Source organism: Oncorhynchus kisutch, linkage group LG14 (assembly GCF_002021735.2).
Source record: "Oncorhynchus kisutch isolate 150728-3 linkage group LG14, Okis_V2, whole genome shotgun sequence".
Classification (NCBI taxonomy): domain Eukaryota; kingdom Metazoa; phylum Chordata; class Actinopteri; order Salmoniformes; family Salmonidae; genus Oncorhynchus; species Oncorhynchus kisutch.
Genome location: NC_034187.2, coordinates 29,914,098 through 29,926,945, shown reverse-complemented (window position 1 = coordinate 29,926,945; position 12,848 = coordinate 29,914,098). Strand labels below are relative to the sequence as shown.

The following is a 12,848-nucleotide window of genomic DNA, read 5'->3' as shown; positions in this document are numbered from 1 at the left end:
AAACCCTTTGTGCTCACTTGTTCTTACTTTCGTTGATGGCAATTCAGTCAGCTGAGTGTAAGAGACAAACCAAAGCTGTCTCACGCACGAGCGAATTTCTAATCCACGTGTCTGAATACACGATTTGGAAGCAGGATCAAAACAAACCCTCTGATTGGTTATGATAAAAAAATGCTAATGAGCTCTTAAAGGGCCATACACTTCTCACGTTGTAATGCCAAAGATACTCTATGGTAACACAATTAAACATCGCCTGCATACTGCTGTTTCTTTAAGACCACTCTATTTACTTATTTTTTATGTTCACGCCCAGTATTTGAGGGCGGAGAGATTTTGTAGCTGATGCCTGTGAAATGAAATCAGCTTGTTGCCGTTTGTCTCACAGAATCAAAGTTGCGGTGGAGTGATACGGACTAAATCCTCTTGGGTTTACAGTGAACAGAGACCATTTACTTTTGTCTATACACCGGTAATATCATCGAAGGACATATCTTGTGGTGAGTTCCGGGTCATAATGTATCAAATAAGATCGAACAGTGTCATTCACCTGTTGTTTTTTATTGTATATTTGGTTTGCTGGTCTGCCTGTGCTGTAAAATGTTGGACATTGTGCCATTGAGTCGCGCTACATTGTCTCTCACACCACCCCCGGTATAGTCGCTGGGACTATTCCCATTCATGATGTGTGGACATTTCTCACCGATATAGGACATTATATGGATATTTGACAATTGACTTGACGGTAGTTGCGTGTTGATGTGATATGGCAAACAATCGTAGCCAGCCACATAACATAGTCTTTTTTATTTTGTGTGCGCGTCGAATTGGCATTCCCTCTCTGGAGAGCTTAGTCGGCATCGGCATTTCCAGTGTCTCCAATGGTTTTACTCAAACTCTAGACAAGCAAGCAATTTTTACAAGTACTCAAGTTGGGAAATAACACATCTGTGTTTTAGTTTATATCGTCAAATTCGCTTAAATTTGCTTAATAACTTGCATGGTTTATAAACAAATTAATTAGTTAGTGTAATAAGACAGATATGACAGGTTCCTTCAAAATAATCAGAGCGTGCTACGAATCTCACGATAAAGAAGAGGATCAAGAATATCTGCTGCCGCACAATAAATTATGCAATACACTTGACAGTTGAGAGAGATGGTTGTCATTCCCATATATCACAGCTTATTATGAACAAGAGGCTATTTTATATTTATATATATATATATATTTCACCTTTATTTAACCAGGTAGGCCAGTTGAGAACAAGTTCTCATTTACAACTGCGACCTGGCCAAGATAAAGCAAAGCAGTGCGACACAAACGACAAAGCAGAGTTACACATGGAATAAACAAACATACAGTCAATAACACAATAGAAAAAAAGTATATATACAGTGTGTGCAAATGTCGAGGAGGTAAGGCAATAAATAGGCCATAGTAGCGAAGTAATTACAATTCAGCAAATTAACACTGGAGTGATAGATATGCAGATGGTGATGTGTAAGTAGAAATACTGGTGTGCAAAATAGCAAAAAAGTAAATAAAAACAATATGGGGATGAGGTAGGTAGATTGGATGGGCTATTTACAGGTGGGCTGTGTACAGCTGCAGCGATCGGTTAGCTGCTCAGATAGCTGATGTTTAAAATTAGTGAGGGATATAAAAGTCTCCAACTTCAGCGATTTTTGCAAATCGTTTCAGTCATTGGCAGCAGAGAACTGGAAGGAAAGGCAGCCAAAGGGGGTGTTGGCTTTGGGGATGACCAGTGAGACATACCTGTTGGAGCGCGTGCTACGGGTGGGTGTTGTTATCGTGACCAGTGAGCTGAGATAAGGCAGAGCATTACCTAGCAAAGACTTATAGATGAGCTGGTGCCAGTGGGTCTGGCGACAAATATGTAGCGAGGGCCAGCCGACGACAGAATACAGGTCGCAGTGGTGGGTAGTATATGGGGCTTTGGTGACAAAACAAATGGCACTGTGATAGACTACATCCAGTTTGCAGAGTAGAGTGTTGGAGGCTATTTTGTAAATGCCATCACTGAAGTTGAGGATCGGCCTATAGGCTACTAATGTCAGTTACCTGAATAGTTTTAGTGTCCTATGCTCAACACATCCATCTTGACAACACTCCTTATACATAAGTTCATTTTGATAGAACATTTTGTCAGGTTTCCAGATTGGGGGGTGGGGGGGGGGGTGTAGTCTGTTGTGTGTGTGTTGTCAGTATGGGTGGGGGTGATGTTCAGAGTTGTCTTGAGTTATAGTAGGCTATATGTGAGTAAATTGAGCCCAATACAGTAGGGGGAGCCACTGGTTGACACACACTTGAGGGAACAGACTTTGGTCCGTGGCAGAGAACTGAATGGTAGTTGTAACAAAATACCGCCAGAATATACTTTTGTGCAACTTCCATGTTCTTGTATTGTGTTTGTCAAAACAAAGCACTAAATGGTTTTGCATGTAGGGTTTATTGCGAATGCATGCAGGGTGCCATAGCAAACCTCTTTACACAGAAACTCAGGCAAATCTCTTTTGGTGAAGAAATGAAAAAGCATCCTCAGAACCTGGCATGTTGACAAATCCAAGGAGAGAAGAAGAGACTGGCTCCGTCTTTCTTCATCCAAGGCTGTCATTACCCATTTGCGGCAGACTCTCATTTGGAAGTGTATAGTGGTGTGGTAGTAGCCTAACCCTGTATTACAGTATTGATGGAGAGTTCTAAAAGGGTTCACGAGGCTACTTACATTTCAGCACTATTTTGATAACACTTTGACCGCCATATAGCTGAAGGCTGCGTGATGCTGTGAATTAACCAAACATAGAGATTGTTGTCTGCTCTGCTAGCCAAGGGCCTCAGGAGAATCCTAGCATGAATCTCTGCCAGTACTAGTTTGATCTAGCAGCAATGTTGTAGAGAAGCTTTTCACTTTTTCTTCTTCCCTTCTTTTTACAAATCTCATTAGCAGTGTAGACCTATTCAACATGAGCAAGTCTCTAGACCAAGCGTCAGACTCGTCATTTAAGCCTGTTTGTCGTATTTGCAAGTCTAGGCTCTGCATGGTATAGTCTCAAGCCATTGGACTGTATGAGGGACCACGCTAGCCACAGGTCCGCTGGGTTGAGGTCGGAGAGAGATGGAGACTGCCTCTCACTCAACCCTGTCTGCCAAACCCCCCATTTTGGTACATTTAGCCAACGAGTCTCCAAACCACAGCCAACTGTGTGGTTTGATCACTATGACGAGCTGAGCGATTTGTCTAAATCAGCACTGTGCTTCACAACCACAGACAGAGAAGAGCTCTGCTAGCTTTCTGTTCCACATAGATCTCCTCTACGGACTGTGCTCTGCTCTGCCTGGATCAGCCAGCATGGCCTTTATTTATAGAAGGGTAGTTATTATGGATTATAAAGGTTGTCTTTAATGGTAATTATTGTTCTGACCAAATGACCAAGTACATTTACAGAATGGTAAATGTTCTCTATGGTAATGCCTGAGGCAAGGTCATCTCATCAGTACAGAGACAGACATGTTTAGAATCCACATTGATTTGAAGGTAAAGATCCCCATTTGTCAATATCAATACAGTAGTCAATGGAAGTCTTAGCAGAGTAATATGCTTAACTCTCTCTCTCTTCTCCCTCTAAGCAGGTCTTAGCAGATTTCTGCCGAATGGATGATGAGGAGGATGATGTGTTTGTGCCAGACTCCTCCCACTGCTGGCGCACAGCCTTCAGGGAAATAAAGTACGAGGACAGAGGCACCCAGACACCCAGCCCTGCCCTGGCACTGCCCAACGACATGCTGCCCTGTGGGGTGGCCCAGGAGCCCAGACCACTCTTCTACGGTGAGGCCTACAACACACACATGCACACACACACAAACAAACAAACACAGTGTGAGAAATAGGTAAGAGTGGAACTCTGCTGTAGTCAGCTCCTGGCGCCTGATAGTCCTAGCCACAGAAGCTTTTATGACCTGTGTGTAGTGTACCCAGCTGCTTTCCCATTCAGATGGCGCCACATGAGGTTTTTCAGCCTGGCCCTGTGCAGACGTGACGACAGGCCATACCTGTATAACTGACCCTTTACTTGGACACCGTAGCGCTGTCTGTCAGTAATGCCCTCTTTGTCCTGGCACACTACAGATAACGCTGGTAATTTAAAAGATTACTGTGTGTAAACTTTGGAGTGTTATGAGGTGCAGGGCTTATGAAATTGACCTGACCAGTATCTATGGCCTTTTTCCTACAGGCAACGCAGGCTTTCGATTGCACTTTCCAGCGCGGTTTGAGCAGGTTGGAGACCAGGGGCCTCAGGAGCAGCATCAGGTGGAGAGAGGGAGGATGGAACGGCTTCAACAGCAGCCTCAGCAGCCAGCACAAAGCATGGAGGTCTGCATTGGACAGAAACTCCAACTCATCGGAGACCAGTTCTACCAAGAACACCTTCAACTGGTGAGGATACCCACCGTGACTGACTGCACAACACAGCTAAAGCACACTGGATAGGCCTACTGTACTCAGGGGCCTGCAGAGAGAGTGAGCACCAGAAGTGGCTTCTTTATGGGCATCCGTTGTAGTCATGTCTAAGTGTCCCATGTTTGTTTTGGCCAGTGAACATGAATTAGCCCATTGTTCTGACCTCTCGTTCTACCTCTCCAAGACACAGCTTAACCAGGGCAGCCCCTCCCCCTCCTCAGCTTCCTGTTTATTTGTCTCTGCCTCTCTCCCCCCATTTCCTCCCTATGCTGCCACGGTGCCACAGGGGGCATGAAGGAGTCCACCACAGACATTATGGTCAGGGTGACATTGCTAGTTACTGTGCTGAATATGTTGAAGAGCTCAGACTGTAACTCTCTTGACATCAGTGGAGACTGATGGGAGGAGCTAACGGAGGACATGCTCATTTTAATGGCTGGAATGGAATTAATGGAACAGAGTCAAACATGTGGATTCCATATATTTGATGTGTTTGATACTGTTCCATTTATTCCATTCCAGCCATTACAATGAGCCTGTCCTCCTATAGCTCCTCCCGCCAGCCTCCTCTGCTTGACATACTATACATTTGGTTGTATTGGTGGTAGAACAGTGGATCTTTGAGATTTTCTTTCTGCAGAGCACCAATGGCACATTTTGAGGAGAAGGAAACACTAAGAGAGTCATCAAGCAGAAAAAAACTAAAGGCACACACTTACACACATAAACACACTCAACACACTCTCACACAGAGAAAAAGCAGAAGTGGCCGGACTAGGTAAACATGTTGTAACCCGAAGCTTGGCGCATGAGCTCGGGGGAACAGATGTGGTTAGGGAGTCTCCAGCCAGTCCTGCAGATCAGTTGCCCCCACCACCCACAATAAGAGGGCTGTGTGTCTGGAGGAGGGGCCGGGACGGGCCCACTCACTTAATGCACACCCTATCTAATGGGCTTAGGGGTTTGACCAACTAAAGACAACTGTCTTGAATTTCCTCAAAATCGCTTTCATGAAGTGCATGGACCTTTTCAGTCTCATATAGATAGATATTCAAGGCTTTATTTAGGCTCTGAAACTACATTTATGTCATCAGATTGGTGTAACTAAGCAGACTTCTTATTCGCTGATGTGTTTCTGATTTTCTCCCACACTCCGGCTGAGGTTAAATTAATACCACAGACTGCTGTCCTGTAGCCACACTGCACCGTGACTCATGTGATGTGACACAGGAAGTTAAAGGCAGAGTCAGGCAGGCGTTATGTTATCAGGGCTGCGATACACTGACTGACGTACAGCAGAGACAGAACCAGGGCAGAGGATGAGGAAGTGGCTCTTGCTCTCTCCTTACTCACTGGGTAAACGCAACAACAAGTGAGAGTAGTCAGAGTGAGAACACTGTGATGTCATATCCTGAAGCTGCAGAGCTCTAGGGCACATACACTCCCACACTGCTAAGCCTAGCAAGTTAAGGAAAAAAACAACTGTGAGGTAATTTTTTTTTTTTTTCAAAGCCCAGAGAATAGTGGATCTGGATTATTGACTTTGGCAACATACTGTATATAGCAAACAACAGTGAGGTGTTATTTCAGTCCTTGAAGTTATTGACTACTCTCTTGTCATTCGAGTGGGCAGAATTACTGTTCTTGTCTGCAGAGCCCACTCAGCCCAGGGAGTTGTACAGGCCTGAGTCTCTGAGAGTTTCTCTCTGCCTGTCTGGCTGCTGTTGAGTGATGCTTGGACAGACTAACCCAAACAGATCAGTGTGTTTTTAATGCGTGATCTCCAGTTTAGCCCATGGCTGCTATTCCTGGCGCTGTGCTTTCATTGTGTAATGCAGTCTTCAGCAGTGAGGTAGGTAACCCACCTCAGGCTGCTGGTGCTTGGCAGTACTGTGTGTGTGTGTGTGTGTGTGTGTGTGTGTGTGTGTGTGTGTGTGTGTGTGTGTGTGTGTGTGTGTGTGTGTGTGTGTGTGTGTGTGCGCGTGTGTGTGCATGAGAGGAAGTGTGTGTGCGTGTATGTGTGAGAATGACTGTGATAGTCTTTCAATCTCTCACTTGGACTGCCACCTTTCAATGATATGTTTCTCGCTCTTGTCAATCGATCATTGCAATCATGTATTGTAGAGCATCAGAAGGCTTTCAAACGCAGTTTGACACCCATCTCCTTGACTGACTCATAAACAACCCCTTCCGTTTCCCTATCATCCTACCATCATGGCCCATGGCCTGGGGAGGCAGTAAGGTGCTTAAGTGTGTAAGTGGAGCATTGGTGCTGACACATAAACTGCTCTCAGTCTGAGAAGGCTGGAGAGACAGAGCAGAGACCCCGAGAGCAGAGCAGTACTGACATGACATGAGGAGGGTAGCCATTTGAGACATGGCAGTAATGACAGTCACAATGACAGGAAGACTGCCACAGTCTGCATGGGTCGAGGAGCAGAGTTGGGTTACACCAAGACTCCTCCTGGTGCTCTCGATGAGTGTTGAAAACCCATGCGCTGAATGTCCCTAGGGTATGTTTGTGTGTTTGTGTGTGTGTGTCTCAGATCTCCATTCCTTATCTTCTCACTGTTCTGTAAGGGCACTTCACTTTCTCTACAGTTGTTGAGATATAGATGTCTAGATTCCTGTCCACTCCTGCCCTGAGATGTGTGGCTCTGAGTCTCTGGCCACTGGTCATTGCCTGTCTGTGTAGCATATAAGCCAGTGCCTCTGTGAGCCTTAGGACAGACAGACAGACAGCCAGCATCATGAGGCTCTGATAAAAACACATCAGGGTTGTGTTGGCGTGATGACATTCTGCATCTGGCTAGTGTCTGTTCTCTATCACTGGCTAAATTTAGAACCTGACCGAGTCGTATTAGACAGTTGGTGGTGTGACTCGTGAATCATGAGTGAGCGACAGGGCTGGCCCACACCCCACCATCTCTGAGCTGAGCTGGGTGGAGGAACCAGAAGAGGAGGAAAGGGTCACTGTCAAACTCAGGGGCTTTCTGCTGCTGATCTTAGAGGACAGGACATTGTGGCTGTGAAGCAGATATCATGTACACATTAGGTGCGGTTTAAGCAATGTTTGTTGATAAAAAGATATGAGCCCATTGTGTTAACAGATGGCCTGGAAGTATCTTGCCCTGGCATTGCTCACTGTAGGCCTACAAAACACTGTACAGTAATACTGACAGTCACAACTACCTGTAATGGGCTTTGCCCTCTGTGAGAGCTGGCCTGTTCGGGTGTAATCACAGACAGATGGATGGGCTTGGTAATGTGCTTTGTAGTTGTAATTAGATCTAAAGAAAGGGTGTCTCAAGGCAGAACTGTGTTGCTATGTTAGCTGTTGTTAGGGCTCAGAGTATCTTCAGGTGAACTAGTTCAATTTGTGCTACATATAATGTACATTTATGAAGAAGACTTTATGAAGCAGACAGTGTTATTATGCACTTAACCCTCAGTTAGCTTCAAATATATGCGACAACACAAAACTAGCACGATCAAGATTCCCAGAAGTCCCTTAAATAGCCAATGGCGATTCCCAAATTGTTTATTTTCTTTTTGTTTAACAAAAACTGGTGTGTGTGGAGCGTGCAGGAGCCGGTTTGCACCTGGCACCAGCTTATGCAACACTCTACAACAGCGTTTCCCAAGCTAAAGGTTACGAACCTATGTGGGGTCGCCTAATTTAAAAATGATGACAGGAACTAAAATAAAAAATCACGCTTGGTTCATAGAACCGGGGTCATGTCAGTCACCTCCTGATACAGTTGTAATAAACAGAGTGGTTTCTGTTTTCTTCCTACCAATATGTCTCTATCTTTTGAACGGTTTAAGCTGTGGCAGAGAACCTGGGTCTTACCACAATGGAGAGTGCAGGCTAGTTATAAACAGCTTGATCTCTGTGGTTGGACACAGATGCTGCCTCAGCTGTTTTGTTAAGATGGTACAAGTCAACTCGGCAGTCACGCTTTGGTGGAATTGGAATACAATGGGATAATGTTGCCTGAAACTGCCAATGTGCTTACAGTGTATTGCCAAAACGTATTATCCAGCCTATTGCTGGTCTTTGTTAGTTTATGGCGTGTGTCTAAAAATAGCCGGGGTGTTATCAGGTCCAGTAGTGTCTGTTTCGTCTGTAGATTAGTTACTTTGTGGATCTAAGCTCAGCTCTCATACTGAGATGCATTTCTGTGGGTCTCCACCCTTCCTCAAGTGCTCCCTAATCCTATTTAGTGCAATTATCTTATCTCCTCCTTTCAATGGCAGAGATAGCATTATCCTCCAAATCACACACTATCCAGTTGGCTCTCTATCCAGAGAGGGAGGCTGCTTCGGATGTGCTGTTGGATTCTGCTTCCATAGACGAGCTGTGCAATGAATGTGTCTGTGGCATGGGGTGGTAGTTAGTGTTACACTGGTGTATTGGGTTCTCAATCCTCCACACAAAGAGACGGCGTTAATAAGTAGTGCTGGGGACAGGTACAGACTGTTGTGAAAATATCAGCGCCATTCCAGTTTCTGGTTTTGACTTACTCCTCCTTAATTGATCCCTCTCACTGACAATCACCACACATCACTCACCAACAACCATCCAGAGCTCCAATTGAACACCCTGGTAAGTGAATGATGCCATCATTTGTCATTGACTATGCCAGTTTCCTGACTATCCTGTCCACATCCTGTTCTGACTCGGTTGTTTTTCTCCCTTGTTTTGTTGCAGTATCACCGAAACCAAAGGAACATGAGGCCCTTGTGGTGGCGCCTGGCCTCAGCTCTACTCACCCTGCTGTTTGAGCAGGAGGCCATCGCTGGAAGGGGGAGAGCAGGGTGGAGGTGATGGAGAAGACCAGCCCAGACCACCCCTCTCCCACAGGGACTGGACTCCTAATGGCACTGTCAAATGTAACATGGGTCAGTTTGGGGAAAGAAGAGAGAAAAGGTCACCGCAGGACGGAGACAACCATTTTTTTTACAAGGTTCATTTTTTTCCAAGAAGATGCCATGTTGTTTCACGAGATTCCTCTACTGGACGATGTCCTTATTTTGGTAATTGTGTGATGTAGTATTTTGTACAGTCATTATTCCTGTTGAATTTGTTTGCACTTGTGTATGTGTACATCTTGAATGGCCTCCATGGACCTGGGAATGCCTTATCAATGTCTCCTGCCACAACCCAATGACTGTTGACATGAACCAAGCAGAAGAAAGCAAGATATGGAGGGATCTGAAGAAGGGAAAGAAGAGTGGTTCGTGGGGTTTTCTTTTCTGAAGTTTCCCAGGAAATAATCGGTCAAACTTGACAACTTACACATTTCCAAAGGCACAGTTTCTCAGAACAAAGCATTTTGCACCTCAACTCGTCCTTCTCCTCAATGGGGTTGTGTATACTGTCATAATACTGTTATATTACATGTTGATTTTTCTTTGCTCTTCCAGTCACTTTCATTGCATTGATTTCAATAATTGTTGTTTTTCCCTGTGTCACCAAAAGTAATAAGAACAAAATTGTGGAGCCCTCGGTGGCTTCTAAGGTGGCTAGTGCCACTTTGTGGTGTGAAGGTTGATTTAGATTTATTATGATTCCCATTAGCCGACGCCAATGGTGACAACTAGTTTTACTGGGGTCCGACATATAACGAAAAAGACATTACAGACAAAAGACTTTTACAATTTAGATACAACTTCCGAGACAAAGGGGATCCCACGAGTTACTTCAAGTTACTAAGAGAGAACACCGTATTTTCAATCATAGTCTATTTCCGATTGATCTTTTACTAATTCCATAAGTCCCAAAACTGGACCCCAGCCACTGTAAGAAACAGTGTGCTGGTCATTTTAGTCTCTTAAGACTTTCAGGCCCTTCAAGTGGAGCTATGGATCCACATTGTTTGCACTATAGTACATTAGTCAGGAGTAGATTAGGTAACAAAACCAACCTCTGTTATTCAATGAAGGTGTTTAACTGTATCTGATTTGTCATGGTAAGATTACAATGTTTTCAGTCACATTTCCATTCATTTTCATTCACATATCATCACAGGAACTGACCTATGGACCAACAGTCTGAGGTACGAGTGATGCTGGTTAACTGAAGGCCTCATTGAAATTCCAGTGTTTTTTTAGCCCTCTAACTGATGTGCTTTTTAACCCACTGTCAGATATTCAATTGTATTCTGGACACCAATGCAATAATGTGCAAACAAACCAGTGAAACAACAGCCTTTCCTCTCCTCTCCTCTCAGGATTCTTACATGGGCTTGTATACTTCTTTTTGTACCTGTGGGGTGATCTTGTATTAGTTCTTTGTCCTCGGATCCTGTGGTGTAACTGTTTGATAGAAATGACCACTGCTAATCCAATTGACAAGAGAAAGTGTCTGAGATTAGAAGTAGCTGGTAGTGTGGAAGACTGTAATTGCTGTTGAAATTTGAATCTGTTTGATGTATTCTTGAAGATGCTGTTTGTTGTACATTTTATTGCCTTTTTACTTTACTTTCGTCCATTTTGAAGGAGCAGTATACATATTTTAGACAACTCTTATTACCCGGTTATGTTTGGTCCTACAGTACTTATGTGTCATCATCTGTCTGTATAATCAGAGCTTTTTTTTCAACCCTTCATTTAGAATACTGGAGATATGTCTCAGGGCCAGGGAAAATACAATACTTTTAGTAAGAGTTTCCCATGTAGAGTAGAAGGACGAAGGAAATGAGTGGTTAAGTCCAATTTTGTTGTCTGCATCAGTTGAAATACATTTGAAACATAACCATAGATACAAAGGTACACTTTAGACAGAGTGGTCAGATGATTACGCTTGCTATGACTCTGTTATGGCAGGGACTACGTTAGAAGCATGTGGGGCAGTGAGAGATCAGCTGAACGTTGGTGTTGTTTGTTGTTGTTTCCTGCAGATCCTGAACACTGAGCCAGTCACCGTAGCTTCCTGTCTCACTGTAGTACATTGACCAGTTTCTAAACTTGCTTATCTCAGTCTACTGTAGCCCACGTCTCTGTGTACTGCTCCTCCATTTCCTTTAGGACTTTTGGTGTTGTTTTCAGTTTTGTATTTATTTTATATTTATTTTTTGTATATTCACCCTTTTCTACTGTATAGATTTTGTGTGCAATTGATCTTCCTTTTTTTGGTTCTAGATGTGTGTATGATACATTTCTTTGACTGTGCAGAGCGATGGTTGTCTGCACTGTGTCTGGTTTTCCCTGAGGGTGATAATCTCCAGAAATGGGCCCAATCGGTTAAGGCATTTATCTAAATCAGCCACGTCACGTCATCCATTCAGTAGACAGCAGTAGAATCTGTTTCCTGGTCAATGGATTAGAACTGGATCAGTAACCTTCCGATAATTTGCCTCGTTTTTCTTCAGTCACTGGGCATTGGTTATGGGTTCATTCCTTTTGGTCTTCTTTAGCGTTCTTTTGTAATCAACATGCACTGGAAAGTACTTTGCGTCTGTAGAGCTGGTGGCTCCCTGAGCTATCCCTGTGTTATTGTACAGTGTACTCTGGATCGTTCTCTCAAGTCTGTCAGGTGCTGAACTAGCTGAGTGTGTCTTTACTATAGCAGACCATTGACGAAGCTATAACCTGTATAGGACATTTTTTTTTTTCTTTGAAAGAGAAACAAGCCACCATGATGCCCATAAATCATTTGGGAGAGAGGGTTCTGAAGCTGTGTAGTGCAGATAGACTTGACATATACTATCTCAGCACTATGCAAGGCTACAGGAACTAAAAAGAGTGAGTTTTGTATATTATGGATAAACCATAAGTGTCTTGAATTTTTGTAGTCCACTTTCTTTAAATTTGAAGTTTTTTGAGGAAGGTTTCAATTTGTATGTTTATTTTATAATTATTTGTATTAAGAACCTTCCTTGGTCATTGTCTTCGTAACTTTTTAAATGTCTTTTCATATGAAAGGGCCAGGTTTTATACGGACAGTTTTTACGGTTTTAAATCCTTTTTAATACTTTTTGGATCTTTTTATGAGTCCAATGAGATCAAGGGCTTTTTCATATAAAAATGAACTTGAAACATTCCTTTTGTGACTGGTTCTGGTGTAAACATGTTTTCACCGATAACAACAAAACAGAACATGTATTTCACTGTTGTACACCATCTGACATCATCACCATTAAACATGGTCCTTTCTAAGGAACCGATGAACTGTACATGTATTACTGACACCCTGGAAAATGCCTTTAACTGCTCAGTTTCAACTAAGTCTTGATTATCACACACTCTCTGTACTCCCAAGAAAAGAGACCCAGTGAAAATGTAGCATTTCTGTAAACATTGACTGTGTGTTTTCGAGACTGTACTGTGCACTCATTAATTTTTTTTGCGATTCATTTTTTT

At 43.5% G+C, this 12,848-nt stretch overlaps 1 protein-coding gene across 2 annotated transcripts; it reads left to right on the top strand.

Annotated features, from left to right (window-relative positions):
• Positions 1–312: 312 nt before the first annotated feature.
• Positions 313–11,494, top strand: bmf1 (BCL2 modifying factor 1). 2 transcript variants are annotated; one of them, XM_020501069.2, is made up of 4 exons: positions 313–497; positions 3,650–3,848; positions 4,255–4,457; positions 9,196–11,494. In XM_020501069.2, the coding sequence occupies exons 2-4, from the start codon at positions 3,674–3,676 to the stop codon at positions 9,310–9,312; spliced, it is 495 nt and encodes a 164-aa protein (XP_020356658.1). In that variant the 5' UTR covers positions 313–497; positions 3,650–3,673; the 3' UTR covers positions 9,313–11,494. The 2 variants fall into 2 exon arrangements, with proteins under 2 accessions (XP_020356658.1, XP_020356657.1); XM_020501068.2 differs by having other exon boundaries at positions 335–497; positions 3,653–3,848.
• Positions 11,495–12,848: the final 1,354 nt, after the last annotated feature.